Source organism: Cnephaeus nilssonii (genome assembly GCF_951640355.1).
Source record: "Cnephaeus nilssonii genome assembly, chromosome: 13".
In the NCBI taxonomy this organism is placed as follows: domain Eukaryota; kingdom Metazoa; phylum Chordata; class Mammalia; order Chiroptera; family Vespertilionidae; genus Cnephaeus; species Cnephaeus nilssonii.
In genome coordinates, this window is record NC_137084.1 from 69,145,804 (window position 1) to 69,167,862 (window position 22,059).

At 38.5% G+C, this 22,059-nt stretch overlaps 1 protein-coding gene across 2 annotated transcripts in view; it reads right to left on the bottom strand.

The window, feature by feature from the left end:
• ZC3H12C (zinc finger CCCH-type containing 12C) overlaps nucleotides 1-22,059 on the bottom strand; it is a 62,685-nt gene that overhangs the window by 10,855 nt on the left and 29,771 nt on the right. For both annotated transcript variants that reach the window (XM_079789251.1, XM_079789252.1), the window contains 2 exons: nucleotides 18,674-19,425; nucleotides 2,215-2,354 (listed from right to left, as the gene is read on the bottom strand). In XM_079789251.1, coding sequence (XP_079645377.1) covers nucleotides 2,215-2,354; nucleotides 18,674-19,425 — 892 coding nt within the window. The remainder of the gene's footprint in view (nucleotides 1-2,214; nucleotides 2,355-18,673; nucleotides 19,426-22,059) is intronic.

Sequence of the window (22,059 nt, forward strand, 5' to 3'; positions counted from 1 at the left end):
TTTTAAGAAAAGTATATATTTATTGATTTCAGAGAGGAAGGGAGAGGGAGGGAGAGATAGAAACATCAATGATGAGAGGGAATCATTGATCGGCTGCCTCCTGCACACCCCACACTAGGGATTTAGCCCGCAACCTTGGCATGTGCCTGACCAGGAATCAAACCATGACCTTCTGGTTCATAGGTTGACGTTCAACCACTGAGCCACACCAGCTGGGCAGTCTTTTTCGCTTCTTGATCTCATATTCTTTCTATGCTCAAGAAGCTTGCCATCAGGTGACCCAAGCAAAAAAAAAAAAAAAAAAAAAAAAAAAAAAAAAAAAAGGAAGCTTGCCAGTCATGTTTAAATATTGTTTGTTTCTTTTCAGTTCAATTACTGTTAATATTTGGGCATATTTCCTTCTAGTCATTTTCTTGTACTTTTTCTCTCCGTTGTTTATATATGTACATATGTATGTATATGTGTGTATACACACACAAACACAATAATAAAACCTGCCTTGTGTGTAAAAGTGTACTTCTATCAAAATATACTAATTTATTGAACCATTCTTTTATTTTACTTTATTTTTGTGTTAATCCTCACCCAAGGATATTTTTTCCCCATTGATTTTTAGAGAAAGTGGAAAGGAGGGGCAGAGACAGAGAGAGAGAAACATCGATGTGAGAGAGACACATGGATTGGTTGCCTTCTCACATGCCCCAGCGGGATCCAGCCTGCAAACCCAGGTACGTGCCCTTGACCAGAATCAAACCTGAGACCTTTCAATCCACAGACCAAAGCTCTAATCGATGAGCAACTGGTTACCTGAACCATTCTTTTAAAGAATGTATGATTTGGTTCCATTGCTTTCTATTATAATATTGCACTAAATGTCTTTGTGGTCAGAAATCTTTGTGTGGACTCTGCTTAAATTTACATTTCTTTAATTGCTAATGAGATGAACCCTTTTCCTCTTATTTGGCACTTGCTTTCTTCTGCAAGCTGTCTATTCCTCCCCTAGTACCATTTATATATTAAAAAAACTCTTATCAATGCATATGAGCTCCTTATATGCTAAGAACATGGGTTCTGTGTTTACTGGTTGTATTTTTTTCTTAGTCAAATAAAAAGATTTCTCATTTTTAAGAAAGTTTTCCAAATACAGAAGTTTAAATTTTGATGCAATTAAAACTATCTTTTCCTTCGTAATTTCTTTAAAAAAATTTTAAATTTAGATAGTTCTCCCCAGCCATTCAAAGACTACTTACATAAGTCTCTTAATGGTTTAAGTTTATGACAATTAATTCTTCTACCATCTGGAATTAACTGTCATATGATGTAAGATAGAGATGTAAATATGTATATTTTTCTCAAAGAGTTATCCAATGTCTTGGTACTACTGGCTGAATTATGCCTGCCTCCCCCATTTTACAGTTTCCACAGGCCACGGTCTGATTCCTTGGCTCTGGACTCCCCACCATAACTTACCTATCTATTCTTAAGGATTTAAGGATTATAGATAAGAATAAAGTCTTAAAATGAGACTTCAGGTAAATGGTAAGTGGTCCATTTGTTTTTGGGTGTGAAGTGTATTTTCTTCACCCAGGTCCTCAGTTTTTGCTAATGCTGGAGGTGCAGAGGAGCGAGAATCACTTAACTTGAGCAAAATGTTCAGCAACAATAATTAGCAGGCACAGTGGACATTTTTGGCTGAAACTCAGACATTTAGAAATTACAGAATAATGCAAAACACAGATACTTTATTGGGACAGAGCGTTTCCTTCCACCTGGTACCAAACAGCATATCCTGAGTCTCAGATATTTTTTGATCTGCAGTCATTATAATTTGATTGTCATCTAATCTAATTTTTATAGTAGATGAGAAAATTGTGGTCCAAAGAGGTTCTGTCTATTGGACCTATGGCTAGTAAATGGCAAAGGCAGAATTTGAATCTAAATCTCCTGACACCTAGCATGTCTCTAAAGGTCAGAATTTCACAAAATTTGAAGTAAAAAGTTTCAAAATTCAAACAAAACAAAAACTCAGCTTATGTAGCAAGGCTTACTGTTTAACATAATCAGATGGTTTGAAAATTAAAGTTAATTGTCCACCCAAGGCCATGTGGCCATCACGTAGTCTGAGGAAACAGAAACAGGTTGGCACAATGTGCAGTGACAGAGGGGGCAGTGCGGGATACTCCTGGAAACTAAGGACAGAGCCAATGGGCTTACCTGTTATGAGAGCATCAGGCCGGGACTGCTCTTTTCTCCAAGCAGGAACAAAAACAGTGATATCTCTGTGGCCTCTTTCCAAAAACCAATCCACTGCCAGTTTTATTCCTCGGCAGGAAAATACTTCTTTGTTTCCGTGGCTGAAAGATTATTTTAGAACACTTTACACAACAAAACCTAAATTTAACTTAATTCAAATTTGAAAACAGGAATGATCACATCAATACAATAGTAATAGGAGCTTTCAAATTTGAGATGGAGTTGAATAGCTCAAAGAAACTCTAAGATAACTTAGAAGTTGAAAATCTGTGAGAAAAAAATTAAGAAAATTGGGATGATTATTGTGTGGAGAATAATAAGTTTTCGTATGTAAAGTAATAAAGGGTAACAAGTCAGAAAGATACATGCTCTTTTTGACCAGAAAGGGGCCTCAAACACAGCAAGAATAGTTTCAGTCAAATGTAAAAGAGAAGCCACATAGAAATCTGTAAAAACAGTAGAATGGAGTCCAGCCAGGGTGGCTCAGTGGTTGAGCATTGACCTATGAACTAGGACATGGTTCAATTCCTGGTCAGGGCACATGCCTGAGTTGTGGGCTCAATCCCAGGTAGGGGGTGTGAAAGAGGCAGCCGATCCATGATTCTTTGTCATCATTGATGTTTCTATCTCTCCCTCTCTGAAATCAGTAAAAATATATTTAAAAAACAAAATAGTGGAATGGAATACCTATTTTTTTTAAAACTTCCTTCTCAAGAGTTCTTATATTTCAATATAATGAATAAGTAATGTACAAAATGTATTAGGTGACCACGTAAAACAACATACATGGGAAAAGTATGTTCACAGTGCTTAGTCTCATACAAGAAACACTTTCCATGTCCTTCAATGAAAAAGACACCTGGTTTCTGTTTAACACTATTGTGTTAGACAAGGATTAATGACGACACAAGGGCATTCAGAGCTGGATCAGCAGTTTCAGTGCTTAAAAGAAAATGCCCAACTAAGAGATAGTCATTCAACAAGTATTCATGCGGCACCAGGCTCTGCTTGTGCACTGCAGCCTAAGAATTCAAAACAACACTTCTGAGGTTTGTAAAAAAGTCTCTTGTTTTGAATTCAGCAATTGCATTCTTTTTAAAAATGTATTCATTTATTTTTTATTGTTGACACTGCCTTTTTTTATAATTTGAGCTCTGAAGGCTGCGCTTCTTATCTTTAATGGAGACAGATATTCTTTACTTCTTACGCCTGAGGAAGGCTAAATGAAATAGGTGGACAAATGCTTTACTAACGTTTAGCACAAACTGAACATTAAGTATTTAATATATTGTTATAGTGGTCCCCTGTGAAACACTGGAACCATCTAATATGGCTAATCATTTTAAAAACAAAAGGGAAATAGACCACCTTGTTTTGCAGATATTTAAGGCTATAAACGCAAACCAGAGCACTATGGTTCCACGCCCCTGCTGATGGTCCTGGGCAGGATCAGAGGTGAAGTCAGATGTGCTGGAAGTTTCAGAAAAAGGGATACAGGATGGGGGACTCTGAAGTCACATTTTCTGGGTAAGAAGGGCTACCTGACAGCCTCACCAATGATACAAAGTGATGCCAGGTTTCATGGAAAATACTGACATTTAATCAGTCTTCTGAAAAACTACAGAAAATGCTGGCAGCATCTTTTGAGAGAATATATATACTAACTGTTCCTAAATAGAAACACTCCATGTGCTAAAACATAACCATCTTGTTTTGCATGAGTGCTCTGAAATCTAAGTGTACGAGTATTTGCTGGTCATTATGCCATTTGCTTACTCGACTTGAGCACTGACCTACTCTGGCGCTAAGAGACGATAGAAGCATTTTCTGCCCAGTGACTTCATCTGTAAGGGCGACTGTCACATTTCACTGCAGGAAGAGAAGAATCGACCTTCTATTTAAAGAACTTTCATACAATGTGGGTAAACAGCAAACATGAGAAAGGTTCTACACAGGCTGAAACAGGATACTGTACCACGCACTACTGACAGTATAGGTGTTCTCATATCCTTTCTTTCCCCTCGGCCCGCGCCCCCACGCCTATCCCACAAAACCTCACAGGGAGAGAGCAGGAGGAAGGAAGGCCACACTGTGAATGGGAAATGGAAACATATAAAGAACCTGGGTTTCTAAGCCGATGGACCCACATCCGTCTCTGATTTTGTTATCTGAGAAAAAAGACCCTCCCTCATTTGTTTAAGAAAGTGTAGTCAATTTTTCTGTTATTTGCAGCTATACACATCCTTAACTGCTACATTAATCAAACCATAAACCAAAAACACTGGCAAAGCTATACTAATATCAGAAAAAATATTTTATGGCAAAAATTACTAGCAACAAAAAGTTATTACATAATAGTAATAAAGGGACAGTTCACAAAAAAGCTATAATAATTGTGATCTCAGTCTCCATATGAGGATTGCAAAAGATCACAGGATTTCTAGAATAAATGGACAGACCCACAATCATACAATGGACAGATGGAGCAGAAAACACTTAGACTGTAGCCTGGACAATGAACAATTACAAGCCTGATCTAATGGACATGGGCAAAACCCTGCACAAAATTAGGGAAGAGAAAGTCTTTTCAAGAGCACAGGAAAGACTGATGAAATTAGCTGTGTGCTAGGCCTCAGAACAGATTTCAATGGACATCAGACATACGTATCACAGATAACATATTTTGACAATGTTATTACATTGAAGATATAAGGTTCTAGTTTAAAGTGAATATTGCTGTTCACCAGCAAACCAATTAAAATTTTAAAAAAGAATCCCATTTGTAACAGTAACAAAAACTAAACAAATCTAAAGAGAAAGGTAAAGCAAGAGATTTATAGAGAAGATGAATATTGAAAACCTGTAGTAAAGGGAATAAGAGAAAACCCAAGTGAAAGGAACAATGAACCATCTTCCTGGATGCAATACTCCAATTAATCTATAATGCATTGCAACTCCAAGAAAAATTCTCAAAGGGCTTTTTATGGAACTTGAGAAGCTGATCCTAAAGTTAACATGTAAAAACAAAAGGCCAAGAATAGTTAAGCAATTTTGAAGAACAAAAGAGGATGACCTTCCCCACTAGTTATCAATACTTAGTATAAACCTACAGAAATCCAATCACTGTTGTATTGGTATAGGCAAAGATGAAAAAAAACATAAAATATGTAACAGAAAAGTGAGCATAAAGTGACACACACACGTATAAATGTTAAAAGTGACATTACAAATCAATTCAACAAACAGTATTAGGGCAATTGGTTATTTATATGGGAAAAATAAAATTGTGTTTTTATCTCAAACCATACACAAAAGTAAACTGTAGATAGATCAAAGGTTTAAATTTGAAAGGAAATATTATAAAACTTTTAGAAGAAATTATAGGAGACATTTACATCAGGATAGGAAATACCTGCTATATCAAGGAAAAGACTGATACATTTGGGCACATAAAACTTCTTTATGTAAAAGACTCCATGAACAAAATAAAAATGCCATAGACTGGGAGAAGGTATTGCAACATAGAGCACCAACCAAAAGGCTAGTCCTCATCTATATATATAAAAGGCTAAGTGACCATCTGACCAACCGACTGACTGTCTGACTGGCCAGTAGGTATGACACGCACTGACTACCAGGGGGCAGACGCTCAACGTAGGAGCTGCTGAACAACAGCAACTTTGCAGAGTGCCCTCTTGCACTCCAGGACCCCTTGGGGGATGTCAGAGAGCCGGTTTTAGCCCGATCCCCGCAGGCCAGGCCAGACCAAGGAACCCCACCTGCTGGAGGGACCCTGCTCACTCTGCAGATGCCCTTTGAGCCATGGCGCCACCCCATGTGTGGCCGGCTGGGGAGGGACTGCGGGAGGTTGGCTCTGGGGCGTGTCCAGCCTGTCTCGCCCAATCCTGCCCTGCTGGCCACCTTCTAATTAATTTCCTTTCAATGTGCACGAATCCGTGCATCAGGGCACTAGTAATATATAAAGTACTCCTAACATCGAGAAGTTTTTTGTATAACCAGGTTTTTTTTGTGTGTGTTTTTTTTTAAGGCAAAAGATATGAGCAAATTCACAGAAGAGGAAACCCAAATGACCAACAAACATGAAAAGATGCTCAATAGTGAAGAAATGCAAATTAAAGCCAAAATGAGACACCACTTCACACTCATCAGATTGGAAAAAATAAAGTTTGCAAACACCAGATGTTGCCAAGGATGTGTGAAAGCAAGAACTCATAGATTACAGGTGGGAGTGTGAATTGGGGTAACAATTCAGGAGAACAATTTGGCAAAACTTTATAAAGTTGAAGGCGTGTTTTCTCTAAAACACAGTATTTCACATTTAGGTTGAGGAAACCCAACGGTAACTTGAAAAGGTTTAATGCAGTTAGCAGCTGGCGTTCATCCTTGGCCCAGCCTTAGATCTCACATGGGGGCAGGCTAAAGTCTTATCTCCTACAGGGAGAGGGAAAGGCAGACAAGTGGGGACGTGTAGGGTGGGTTCCTGAGTCTCCAATACTTTCCCAGCCGGTCCTTCCCTTACCAGGCCACAGAAATGAATGCTGACCAGGAAATCCTGGAAGGGCTGCTGTGCCTTAGAATTCCTTGCCAGCCAAGGCCCACAATCACCTCTAGTAATTCCTATTAAAGTCCAAGTGGACAACTACCAACTGGGTCCAAACAGCAAATGGGACTTCCACAGACTAGGAGAGGCTGTGGGAGACTGACCTCCATCTAACCTTACTGAGTGACGCACGTTCAAGGATGTGACTAATCACATGTGCTGGATACAATATAAGGGGGAACCGAGGAGGTTCTGATAACCAATTATAAAAACAGCGTAAGCTGACAAAACTACGAAAAACAGGATGTCAGAGTAAGCACAATGTACTCACTGGTGCAAAGTAACTATCTGCTGAGTGTTTACTAAAAAGGTTGGATGGTATTTAGGAACTGTAGCTTTAATTTCATATAAACAGAGAAGAAAAATCATTATAGTTCTGTAGCCACTGTCAAGCTATATCTGCACGAATTCAGGGTCATTTCTTCTCAGTACTAAAAATAGCTAATTCTAATTTTATGAATTGGCATGTTCCTTTGGGCCTCAAATTCTTTTTTATTTCAACCCTTTGGCAATAAGGATGGTCTACCTCAAGTGAGTCCTTTGCTGGGTGAATTTGTTGAAAGATATTGGCCACTTTTAATTAGTTAAGAAACCTGGAAGGTTTACTAAAAAGCATCCCTTCAACTACTCTGGCTCAGTGGGATCGGGCTCCCAGGGAAAATTCCAAATCCTCACTGCAAATGTTGAATTACTATTGATCAAAATGGGTAACACAGGCTCTAAGGTTGCATGTGGTTCACCATTGGTTTTAATGGTAGTAAACGACAAGAAACCTGCCAGCAGGTCTCTTTCTTAAAAGCCTTAATTTACTGTCATGTTTGGAACAGACAAGCGTATAAAATCCTGCTTTGCAATGGCCAGAGGAAGGCACGTTTGAAGCAGATAAACTGGTATATTTAGAGAGATTTTAGAAAAGCCATTCATTAAGTAAAAGGACTACTGGTATCTCTGGATCCCAGGAAATGAACGAACTGGACAGCTATAAAGAAACAGAAAGCTCCTTTCTCTGTCTCCAGGTTCTCAACCCTTCTCTGCTGTTGCTCCTGCTCTCCTATTCCGTTCACCCTTCTTTGCCTCAGTCTGGGACCTGGAAGATGACCATTGCTCAACTGGATGGTTCCCAATGGCTTTAGGATCTGGGGGTAACTTCCCTTTGGAAGAGAGAGAATTACCAGCCTTACCTAAATGTTCTGATATGGACTCTACCCCTGAGAATCCCCTGGCACTCCACATGCAAAACAGCTAGGGTAGTAATGATTAACAGGAAGGAACAAGGAGTCTGAGGATTCAGATAAATGACTGTCTTAGAATGAAGGCCTCAGGTTGGCGAATGGTTGCTCTGATAACTTGGAAGGGAAACAGCAAAATGAGACTAAAACTGCAGTGCCATACAAACCAACTTACTTTTCATCTCAATGTGGAAAAAAAAAAAATCAACCCTATTCCTTTGGAGCCCCAGGGACTCGTGCCTTCTGTGAACTCACTGTTCAGGAAACCCTTTTCTTCCCCAGGATTGCTGGGTATATCAGTGTGGTGAGAGTGCATATGCCCCTTTCCCTACTTCATATTATCCACCCGAAGAGTCACCGCCTTCCAGCGCTTTGGAAAACTCTGCAAAAATGCACCAGGGCTCCCAGCACGTTGCCATCTGCAGCCCTCTGCAGGATGGGCACCGGCTGCTGCACGAGTCTTGCCTCTTGCTGACTCTGCTCGACTAATCAAACAGGCATCATGGGGCCAAAGGATAACCCTCACAAGGGAGTACCCTGGGCTCGGGCACCTCCTCCAGCTCAGGCTGCTCCTCAGGCCTGGGACACCCACTGCGGGCCCTGCTGACAGTAATCTGTGAAATCCCTCGGCAGCGGGTGACCTGGAAAGGCTGCCCGGCCACTGCTGCATGAGTCTCCATTGATTTCATCACGGGGCCTTCTCTAACTTAACAGGATGGATTCGGGGGCAGATCAGATGGATTCCTCTCCAGCTCGGTGGTAGTCTTGTTGCTGGAATTTTAAGTGAGAAAAGTACCTGGATGGGAAGGATAGACAGTTTCTCAGGTATTGGCAATAGCAATCCAGCTTTGGGGGGAAATGGAGAAAGGGGAAGACAAAAAGAAACGCAGGGCTGCAGTGTTACCTTCCCAGTTAGTATTATTCACGAAGGGAGGAAACCTTTTTCTGGGACACCAACAAGTAAGAGAGGGCTCCCGAACGGACAGTCAGTATGACGCCACTGTAAGAAGCCAAGGACACTGCAAGAGGAATGCTGAGAGACTGAGGAAGACACAGGAATATGACCTCACTAACTATGAGGCTTTGCTACCTCCACCAGGAGACTCCTCCCCCAAGAAACGAGACAGGAAATAACTGGTAAGTAGTGCAAACTAATGCGCAAAATGGACATAACCGGAGAACCCCCGAGCTGGGAATGGGAAACCTTCATATGCACATTTCTTTTTCCTGCCTTAATCTTTTCCTGTCCTTTCTTATGGATCCTGGAGCCATGCATTTTCTACTGACCTTTCTGGTTTCACCCAAACCCAGAAAAACATACACATTGTGCGTATCTCTGAACAACCTTCCACCTGTTCTTTCTCCCATGAGGTCCTCTGTGAGAGGACTAAGCCACTTTCCTTAATGCTGTGACCTGCTGGAAGAGACCTGCTGCATACACGAAGGGCTGCACTCCAGGTAGAGTGTATTTGAAGCTCTTGGGAGACAAGGCACCGAGGTAGTGAACATGTGCTTACCTATACTGACAGTAAATCCGTGCTGGGGTCTGCCATACTATGGGCCAAATTTTGGAGAACAGAGGCTTTCTAACATCAATGGCAACTTATTGTTGACTTAATAGTCATTGCAACTTCCACAACAGACTTCTATAATTCATTGAATTATAATTTCAGACAATAAGATGAAATTAATTTGCAGACCAAGCTGTGAAAGGGCTGCTGGAGTTTGGATTGTGGTAACTGAAGTCCCATTACTTCTACCCAGAAACTCCCATTCAGCTTCAGAGACATGCAACCCCCTCTGAATTAGAAACTGGAAACCAAGGGAGGCTAAAACGAACACAGTTTAACTTTGACAAACGTAAGACTTTCCCTGTCATAACCTTTCATTATTACCCAAATTTATTTTGCCTCACATCTAATGGGATTACATTTAATTTATTCATATATACTACTATAACTAATTTGAAAAGCATGTAAATTCTTTTCTGTCTTCAACAGAAGAGCAATTCAATCAAGAGTCAAAATAATATATTTGCTACATCTTTTATCAACACCATATATACTCCCACTAGAGAATTGAAGTATACTTGCTTAGTAATGTGCCATTAAATATCACCTATTATGGTTAATAGATTATAAAGGCATATTTTGTAATGCAGAGAAAAATGCAGGGAAACACATGTTTTAATGTGCTTTGGAACTTCAATATGGGACCTCAATATTTGATATATCTAGGAAATATAATCTCACATATTTCTTAAGTTATATACACACACATATCATTTACTAGGTTAATCACAGGACAGGAAGAGTTATTTCAGAATTATAACTCTTCTCTTCTCCAGGGTTAAACATAAGGAGCAATAAAAAAAAAAAGAAAAAACTTTAAAAAAAAAGGGAATGAAGTAACTTATTATTAAAGGGAACCCCCTCTTTTTATTTTTCATGGCATTGAAAATAAAAGGGAGAACAAAGAAATCTCTTTTCAATTATCTTATTTCCTCAATTTGATTTTGCTTTAGTTTTTGTTTTTGAATTAACATATTACTTATAATGTTATACAGAACCTTGTAAACCATAGGTGATTTTTACTTTCTTATATTCTAAAATTTATGTACTAAGTAATATGATAAAAGAAAAGCTATTCAGCCGAAACCGGTTTGGCTCAGTGGATAGAGCGTCGGCCTGCGGACTGAAAGGTCCCAGGTTCGATTCCGGTCAAGGGCATGTACCTTGGTTGTGGGCACATCCCCAGTGGAGGGTGTGCAGGAGGCGGCTGATCGATGTTTCTAAACTCTCTATCCCTCTCTATTCCTCTCTGTAATAAAATCAATAAAATATATTAAAAAAAAAAGAAAAGCTATTCATAGAAAGTCTTTCCATAAATCATCTAAAATGTAATTATAAAAATTAAATCTAGAATGGCATATTTAATAGTACTACCAATGAATATAATATTAGTGCTACTATTACTAAAACTAGTACTACTACTAAATAGAGATGGCTTTGATAAGTAGGCCAATACAATGAAAATATAGTCTTTGGAATCAGACATGAGTTTAAGTATTTTCTTTACCACTTTTCTGTGTGACCTTGGCCAAGTTACTTATTGTGAACCTCAATTTTCTCATATGTAAAATGAAGGTAATCCCACTATTGAAGCTATAGGGCCTTTAGGATTGAACAAGAGTACCTGGAGACTACAACAAACATTAATTTCTTCACTTTCTCATGTCCCTTTAGCCCTAATTTTTAGAAAATGTGAAAAAGCTTGCATTGGAATGAAAATAAAACCAATAAAATAGATCTTTAATAACTTTAATCTCACCACTGATAGTAAATTGTGATTTTTAGAGCAATATGTTTGATGTGTGGAAGTCAACTAAAGAGTTTTAGTTTAAAAAAAATAAAAAAATAAATCAAAGTAATCAGGGGACTAAAAAAGACAATTGCTTTTTTGATAACTTTCTATACATCATCTTCTTTTTAAATAAAAAAACTAGGCCTATAAGGTTGTTATACTCTCTACTGGAAGATTCAAGTATGATTGTAAAACCTGTATGACTTCAATGGGTCATTATGATGATAAGGACACAAGTTGTCAGAGTTTGTCAGTCAAGTGCCTACAATGAAAAAATACAAATGAAAAGTATCCTTTTAAATTACAAAACTATATTTGACCCTTTAATACAAAAGTCCTTCAAGTTTAGATGTAGTTAGCTTAATATATTATAGAAAGTCAGAGTGCACTGGACATTAATCACAGAATAATAGTAATACAGTTATAAAAATATTTATCGAACACTAAATTAATACAACCAGGTGCTCATTAAATATTTGTTGAATTAAATATTTCCTCAAATTTTTGCCCTCATTATTCATAAACAGAGTTGAACATATGAAAATAGATTTTAATTTCAAAGGATTCTTAGAAAAATGGCTTTAAAATGCTCTTTATTAATATACTAGAGGCACCGGTGCACAAAATTCGTACATGGGAGAAGGGGGTGCCCTCAGCCCAGCCTGCACTCTCTCCAATCTGGGACCCCTTGGGGGAATGTCCAACTGCTGGTTTCGGCCCCATCCCAGGGATCGGGCCAAAACCGGCAGTCGGACATCCCTCTCACAATCCAGGACTGCTGGCTCCTAACTGCTCACATGACTGCCTGCCTCATTGCCCCTAACTGCCCCCTCTGCCTGCCTGATCGCCCCTAACTGCCCCCCCCCCGCCAGCCTGGTTGCCCCTCACTGCCCCCCTCTGCCGGCCTGGTCGCCCCTCACTGTCCCCCCCTGCCCCCGCCAGCCTGGTCGCCCCATGCAGCCTGCTGGTCAGTTGTTTGTCATTCCTCGCTAACCCCCCTGCCAGCCTGGTCGCCCCACGCAGCCTGCTGGTCAGTTGTTTGGTTGTCCCTCACTAACCCCCCTGCTGGCCTTGTTGCCCCACACAGCCTATTGTTAGGTCATTACTGTTACTGTAACAGCGTCCTGGACAATTTGCATATTCCTCTATTATTAGTATAGATTTTTATTGATTTCAGAGAGGGAGCAGGAGAGAGAGGTAGAAACATCAATAATGAGAGAGAATTATTGATCAGCTGCCTCCTGCACCCCCCCCCCCCCCCCACTGGGGATCAAGCCTGCAACCTGGGGCATCAAACCCTGACCTCCTGATTCATAGTTTGATGCTCAACCACTGAGCCACACTAGACAGGCAAACTTATACATTTTCTCTGTTCATATTCTAATTCTAAAATCTACATCTGGTTTTTGTTCAACTTTAAGAAAATGATGGTAAGGTCTGACCTGGAGTGCTTTTCTACGTTCAGTTAACACTCAGATTTGTAACAACAGCAGCCGGTTTCTAACGTGTTCCTTTTGTGGGGGTTGGGAGTGTGGTGGAGGAGTGTAAACTGTTAGAAAATGGTTGCTTTATTTCTCTATTCTATACCATTTGATTGGTAGAGAAAAGTCATAATATTCTTAGTTCATCTTTTTTGTCAGGAGTGGTCTACAACTTAACATTTGCATATATTTTTGAAACATAAGTAGGTCTTCTTGTTTCCAGTCTTAGTGTTCAAATTCTCTAAATTTATCTTCAGAGTGATCTTTCTTAAAGGCAAATGATATGCCACTTGTTCCCTGCTTAAATTCAATAGCATGAATCCTATTGGCTAAAAGTGATCCACCTGAGATCATTAGCAAAGAAAATATTTGTCCTAATATTCTACACAAAGATGCACCAATATTGCTTACCCACCCGTCTGGAGATTTGATCTAAACCCAGAAACCTGGCTTCAATGTCCAAGATAGAGAGCTTATAATGGTGTGTGGTGGTGGTGGAGTTTCAAGTTTGTTCATATCAAAAAGAAAAAAGTGTCTAGCTTCCACTCTGACTCAACAGGAGAATTTGTGCTATAGCATAATGCAGAGGCAGTGCTGGGGCTCTGGGTTTTCCTTGTTCACCATTCTTATCTTTTATATTATCTGATAGAAGCTAAAGTAGAATATAGAGATATAGTTAATTTTAATAAAGTCATGAAAGCATACTGAAGAAATCAAGGACTTTTAGGAATCAAGGACTATGACACTCAACTCCCATCCCCGATGGCTCATAGGTTGTACATCATTAATGATCTGACAAGTCATCTGAACCTAAAACCACAGTATAAAAGAGTGCTGGATTTGTTTAAGGAAAAATATGAGTTTAAACTATTACATATATGTGGATAGACTAATTCTATACTTCACTGCTAAACCATCTCAAGTTTAATGGAATCACAAATGTGAAGGCTTATAAAGCTACTTAGAGGAAATAAAAATCTCAATATCATAGAATTTCATTTCAGAAATATTAATTATGTTTTATTTCTGTGTCTGTATCCGGAATATACATTTCATCATATATCTATATTGTCAGGTACCTGCCCTATTAAGGAAAGAGGCCTATTTGCTGAATGACTACTTTGCTAAATTATTTTATTTTTTTAAGAATTAAAATTAACTGCAGCTTTTTGTCAGGAATCGTTAGCCCAGCTCCACTAAATGTAAATTTCATTCTTTTCATGTTTCAGAAACCAAGCACTTTTTGAATGCTTAACATTTAATATGCAAAAGTTTAGGGCTTTCTGTAAACTTACTTTACCCCTTTTTTTACTTTTGCATACTATGTCCTCTTTGTTCCTATATCTAGCAGTGAAATACCTGTCACAAATTATGCTAGACTATGTTTTGGGTATTTATCTCAATTTTTGCTCATTCAACAAATGTATCCAGAGCTTCTATTAAGGTGGTACATTTGAAATAGGATATTAAATAAGTCAAAACTAGATGTATGCTTCCCCAAGGCAATACAGATCCCTGCAATTTTGGAACCCTCAGCTATAAACTCTAGCTATGTAGCTTGTCCCTTTGCAATTTTGGAGTCATCCAGATCTTAAGCACATGTCTCCTTTATGAAACCGTAGCTATCATCATTGAAAACTGAGGATATAAACTGCAGTGAAAATAAAATGGGCTGCTAAATTGCTACTGTTAAATACTGAATAAAAAACTGAAATAACTAAGTTTTCATTACAGTAGTTACTATATTCTGGTTCTTTAAGGTAATAACAACTGTAGTTTACTCAGTACCTATGCTATGCCAGGTACCTGGTATTAATTATCTCAATTTTAATAACAAACCTGCAATATAAAAGTGTCCCCTTTTTATAATTTTGCAAACTGAGGCTAGGGAGTATAAACAACTTAGAATTCTGTAGAGAATTACATTTTTTTAAAAGTCTATTGTGCTAATTTTAATAAAAATGCCTTTGCTTCCTACTTTTAATTTACATCTAAAGAATCATTTATATCAGTTCCATGGCCCACATTTAAATTAAATTAAAATATATTTATCTTACATAGGGAATATATCTGAGAGATGAGGAAGGAAATAAAACCCATCCCCACATTTACTTATTATGATTTCTTACAATATGTGTATTTACTACATAATAGGTTTGCTAAACTTACGAGTAGGAAATTAATTTTAAAAGTAAAAGCATGTCATATTTTATGCGACATGAAATGGGTGAAATCTCTCTGTATCTTTGTTAAATTAAGATTCTGGATCTGAAGAAGATATGCATTTTTAAACGACTTTGCTACTTTAAGTAGATCTTATAAATGGCAGAATGTAAACTGTCTACTATGAGTTTTTATGAATCTTGGTACTTTCATAGTTATGGATGTGGTATGTTTTATTGTGACTGACAGTAAAATGCTGCTATAGTAAAATTTCCTGTCGGCTTGCTCAGTCCTGGAATGCCTATAGCACTTCCACTAAGTGTCAGATTAAAGTACATGACGGAGAGAAGGCTCAAATCTGCACCGCCCATGTTGACAGCAAGGGACAGGATCGTGCAGAACAGTGTGGGGTAGAAGTTTGTTTTCATAACTACATAAGACGAGATCTGAAATGTCTTAATTATGCCATCTTTTTTTTTTTTTTACATTAGAGTTTTTCTATGGAAAAATTTCACCATGTGGGATGAGTGTTGTTTAGAGTGTTCGGTCAATTTTCAGTTGTTCAAGGAATTTTCATTTCCATTGAGAACCAGGTTTTGGTCCTGTGAGTTGACATCAGGCTGACCCAACGGTGCCATCATTTATCCTGATGATATCCATCTTAAAAATTCATTTCCAGGTTTTATAAATCTAAAGCTCTCTTCCCCCTCCAAGGCCTGCATTTACTTCCAATGCCAAATATCCTACTTGGGCCTTTCTTGTTTCCTCCTTCAGAACTTTGCTTCAAAAATTTAACTCATATGTCAGCTCCTCTCCTGTGGAGACTTTCCCGTCCCCTCAGCTTATAGTTTCATTCTTAAAAACAAAACAAAATCCTTTCCCAACTCCTCTTCCTCCTCTTTCTTCCCTTCCTCTGTCAACATCTATCTATCTATTTATCTATCTATCTATCTATCTATCTATCTATCTATCTATCTATCTAAAACGCTAATATGCAAATAGACTGAACAGTGGAACAACGGAATAACAGGTTGTTATGATGTGTGCTGACCACCAGGGAGCACGTGCAGAATATGGTGGGTGTGGGCAGCAGGCGGCAGAGCGCAGAACATGGCAGGCATCTGCCACGGCGGGATGGCAGAGCAGGTGGGCGGGGGCGCTAAACCAAGGCGGGGCACAGGTCACTGTCATTGGGGTGAGCCTCTGGTGATTACTGAAAATTCTTTGCTCCCGTGTGCCGTGGTCCCGCCCGACACTTGCAGCTGCTGCCGGCACCGGCTCCGTTCGCACCTGCTGCCAGCACTCAGCACCGGCTGCCGGCCCTGATCGCCCCTCAGGAGCAGGGGGGAGGTGGAGAAGCCCTGAGGGGCAATCAGGGTTGGCAGCTGCCGCTCGCACCCGCTGCTGGCACCTGGCGCCGGTTCCGATCACTTGGCGCGGTCAGTGATTGCTCCGTGACGTCAGTAGGTGCAAGCAGGGCCGGCACCATCAGTGTGTGGGAGCAGTGGTGGCAGGAGCGGGGCTGCTGGCAGACGGGACCGGGGGCCACGGCGGGCCGGGCTGGGTGGGGGTGCAGAGGATGGGCCGAGACCCGCCCGTGCCCATCACAGCTTCTCAGCCCACTGTTCAAGTGCATGAATTGGTGCACTGGGCCCCTAGTTCTAGAATAAAAGTCTAGCACTATTCCTTCATTTCTTGACATCCTGCAATTGGGCTTCTATCTTTAATATCATATGGCATTCTTGAAGACAAGGACTTCCTGGCTGTTATGTCCTCCTCCTCCTCCTGTTAATGAGATATTTTGAATTGTTCCTTTCAATAAAAATATTAAAAATGAGTGTATAGATTTTGAAGTCAGACATTTTTGGATCGATACTATATTCTACCTTGGGCAAGTAATTTAAGTCCTGCAAGTTTCATTTGCTTATAAATGCAAGTAAGATAATATAGCTTCCACCTACAAAGGTTATTTGGACAAGTTGATCCTTCTTACACCTTTGTACTTGTTATCACCTACTAAAAACAGTGGTTCTCAAATTTCAGTATGCATCATTATTAGTGGGGTACTGCTTACAAAAGGAGATGTCTACACCTTGATCTGGACTTGATAGGTTTGTGTGTGGACTTGGTAGGTCTCTAGAATAACACTGTGCAATAGGTGCTAGCTACATGTGGCTATTGAGCACATGCAGTATTGAAAGTCTGAAATGAGGTGTCCTGTGAGGGTAAGATGCCCAATTTGAAGACATATGAAAGGAACAATTCAAAATATCTCATTAACAATTTTTTAATTGATTATATACTATAGTGATATTTTGGCTATATTAGGCTAAACAAAATTTATTATTTACATTCATTTTACCTGTTTCTTTTTTTTTATTATTTTTAATCCTCATGGAAGGATATTTTTTCCATTGATTTTTAGAGAGAAGGGAAGGGAGGATGGGGGAGGGACTGAGGGAGGTACCAGAAAATTTAAAATGACACATGTGCCACACATTATATTTCCATTGGACATCACTGTCCTAGAATGTGCTTTATGTATTTTGAAAATTTATCGTTATTGTTGAAATTTTTAACAAGTTCTTAGATCACCTTTTGAGAAACAATATATAAAATTATAAGCTCTAGAAAAGAATAACTGATGCTTTCATATATCTTTATGTCCTCATTGTTCTGAACATTGTGGGCAGTTATCTGTATGGTACTAATTGAATTTAGATGCACTTTAAATTTTAAGCCATCAAAATTTATAAAAATATTTCATTAGAAGTTCTGCATTTGTTTTTCCCCCTCTCAGTTCCTAAATAATTATTTTTGAATTACAACTCTTAGATAAAATATAAACTGAAACTATTTGTTCCCAAATAATAAAGATAGTTTATTTTCTAAAAGAACTCTGTTTTTTTTTCTTTTTTCTAATATATTTTAATTGATTTAATATATTTTTATTGATTTCAGAGAGGAAGGGTGAGAGAGATAGAAACATCAATGATGAGAGAGAATCATTGATCTGCTGCCTCCTGCACACTCCCTACTGGGGATCGAGCCCACAACCCAAGCATGTGCCCTTGACCGAAATCAAACCCAGGACCCTTCAGTCCACAGGTCCACGCTCTATTCACTGAGCCAAACCAGCTAGGGCAGAACTGTGGTTTTTTTCTATGGTTATTTGATTTCATGTAGAAATAGGCTATTTAGATTCCAAAATTGTTGACTATTATTGTACTCAAATTCTTCATTTAAAACTAGTGGTTAACACTAAGCCAGAAACAAATGCTAATTTTTATAGCATAGTAATAGGGCCAGAAGAGAGAGAGAAAAAAAAGAGACATATCTGGGGAAGGAGGTGTCTGTTTAGCGACAAATGGGGTAAAAATGCCTGACCACTCTAGAAGTAGAGAGATAGATCATTAAAAGAGATACAATTAGAAATATGTAAGTTAATGTTAGGATGCAGAATAAACTTGACTTTAATAACTGTTAGAAGAGAAACAGTCACAAAATTAGAAATACCTTTTAAAGATGACTTGGTAGTAATCACTGACGATTTCCCCACTTACCTCATTGCCACGTTGCTGCCATCAATAACTATAGGTCTCAGGTTTTCTCCATCATCACTTACAATCTCTTGCATTGGAGAATCAGACCGCTGAGATTCCAGGGAAGATGTTTCCCGCATTATACTGTTAACTGTACTAACTGTTTGTTCAGCCTCACTTTTATTTCCAAGTTTGACAAGTTCTCCCAAAATATCATTGATTAAAGCGTCGGTACCAAGTTTGTTCAGCACAAGCTGAACTTGTTCTTCAGAATAACCTAACTTAAGTGCAAACTCCAGTTTTGTTTGGTATTCTCGCACCACATCAGGAGGTTTCTTCACTTCCTTGGATGTAGTCTGGGGCTCTTCGGATTTCAAGTCTTGTAAGATTTCACTGCCTTTGAGGACATGAGGCTCTAAACAGGGAGACCTACATAGTTGTCTGTGAGTCTTGGTTAATAAGCATGGCTCTACTGAAATGCTACTCAATTGTTCTGACTCATGATCAGAATTTGTGCTTTCTTCAGAGTCACCAGAGCTCGCATTCTCTTCAGACACCTCCTTTTCTTCCTTCCCGGAATTAACTTTATCCATTGTTGGTTTTTCTACCATTGACCAAGGTACAGATGTGCTGAAATGTGGGTCAGTGCTCTCCACACAAAGGTGGCCTAGGTCGTGCCCCAGATGATCCTTCAAGCCCATGAAGCTGTTCCGTGTACTTGACTCCACTTTGCTGCTTTTTCTGTATTCCTGAATGCAAAGCACCCCGTATTCCTAGAGAAAAATGTAAAATATTTAGAATTTAATATTTGTTTCATTTGTCTCAATATATAAGTTGAAAGAGAATTACCAAACTATAAATACCTATGTTCATTATGTTAAGCCTATATCCTCTCATCCCTCACCACCCTTGCCAAGATAGCCTTGTTTTGCAAACGAGTTAGAAATTAGAAAGACCATGTGACCCCTCCAAGGTAACAAAGTAGTAAGTAGTGAACTGTATTTTTTTACCAATTTTTGTCTGACTCTAAAACTCCTATTCTTCTCACTAAGTCATGCTGCTTCTCAACCATAATGGAAGAGATTTTTTCAACTGTTAGGAAAGGCCTATGTACGTTTCTAGAGCGACATATAGAAGACTATCAAAAAGCATCTTTTAGATATGCTATGACAGTTTATGTACATTCAAAAAAGTAATTCATAAAAAATTGTAAAGGAAGGAAAACACTAACTTATAATTGTAAAAGTATCATTAATTATAAAATTAATAATTTAAACAACAATCTAAAGACATTTCAAAAATGATTCCAGTACTGAGTTGAAAGAACACAGATTCAGCAACAGCCAGTAAGAAATTAAATAATTATAAAGTCAATTATAATCCATTTAAGAGATAGTTTTGCCCTAGTTATTTTATTTTGTAAATATTAAACACAGAAACAGAATACAATTTTTAATGTTATGCTGCCCTTATTTAGTGCCAGGGACACTGGAGTCTATTTTATTCCAGGAAGTGGGAAAAAGCTCTTTTAGTCTATACACATTTATAGAAAGCAGAGAAAATATTTCACATAAAATTAGTAGTAGCCCTGGCCAATTTGCTCTGGTTGGAGCATCAGCCTTCAGACTGAAGGTCGTGGGCTCGATTCCTGGTCAAGGGCACGCACTCGCTTGCAGGTTCCCCAGCCCTAGTAGGAACACACGGGGGAGGTAACCAATCAATGTGTGTCTCTCTCTCTCCCCCTCATTCCTTCTTCTCTCCCACTCGCTCTAGAAATCAATGGGAAAAATATCCTCGGGTGAAAATTTTTAAAAAAATTAGCAAATAATTATGTACATTGAACAAATGTTAATTTCTTCAATTTTATAGGAGAAAATATTTCTATATCATACCAGATAACTAATTAACCATTATCTGCATTTAATTAAAAAGTCATCTTTTCTCTTACTTTCCCCCTATAAAATTGCTTTTACTGTTTAAAATGCTTCTGCTGCTTTATGCTTTACCATTTTCCTTAGAGTCTACTGGGAGTAATTGTTACTTCTCTACCAGGAACAGGTTAGCAAAATAAAATTATTTTCTCTTGTGCTTCATTGGAAGAATTGTATTTACATCAGTAGTTTACTTATTAAGGCAATCCCAGTGTATATCCATGGATATTGTAAGCCAGTGGCAGCTGAATTCAAGACTGTCATAAAACACCTATTTATATTAACTCAAAAAAAGATATTGGAAAAACATTTAATTCTAAAGCTCTTTAACATCTTATTTACACTAGAAAGGAGCTATTATATAAACGTTAAAAGAATATGCTAAGTGATTTTCTAAGTCCCACACTGAACGCATAGTTCGTGAACTTATTAGTGCAAAATATTGCTACACAATGAAATAAATTATATTCAGGATGGTAAATACTAGAGAGGAGAACATGGAAATCTTTCACCTGATGCAATACACTTAACATTCCTTCAGTGTAGAACTCCTACATACTTATACAAGAGTTTTTTCACATTTTATCCCTTGAGAAGACAGATGATTTTAATATCACTGTTCTACTAATGTAGCACTCATTGGTTTTAAAGAAACATCAAATTCTCCTGGCTCCTGAACGTACAACTGATAGAAATATCCCTTAGGAGAGCTCCATATACATGTACTCCAGGATGAGGCTGTATCCATATCAGTTTTTTTTCTATTAATATGGATATTCATGAGCCAAATTATTTAGAATTAATGAAACTTTGGAACCAAATCTTTACACTCACTGATTTATTAACTACTGTAATACACTGACACCATAATGCAAGTAACAAATCACAACAGCATCCTAATGAAAGGATATAGTTAAAAGAAAAATCTGCACTGTGACCTTCGTAGAGCTCCCACCAAAAGTATTTTAAAAAAGGAAAACCTATTGGAAGCTGGGCTGCCTGGCAACCAGAAGCTGGTTGCTAAGCTGCACTCTTTTAACATGCCATCATGAATGCTAGCACAGTGAAAGAATAATTTGGTATGAACAAAAGCCTATAAAAGAGACTGGGACTTAAGTGCGTCTGGTTTACCCTCCGAGAACAATGCAGCTGCCAAACCAATCTGGAAGCTCCGACATCATTGTTCTGTAAACCCCACAATCTGCTCTGACTGCAGGAAGTGTAGTTAATGGGCAACATTTTTTATCTCCCCTGAAAAGTTTGGGTTTTGCATAAGTGCTGTTGTGAGATAATTCTTCAAGATCATAATTCACTGACCAAATCTCTGAATTGAACTAGAAAATATAATTTTAATTTTGAGCAGTAGTGTTTTTGTTATGGACTGTTTCAAACAAGATAAATACTTATGAAACATGCAGCCAGTGGGGAAAATTAGAATGCAATGTTATGTTTACAGCATAAATAAAATTCTTAATT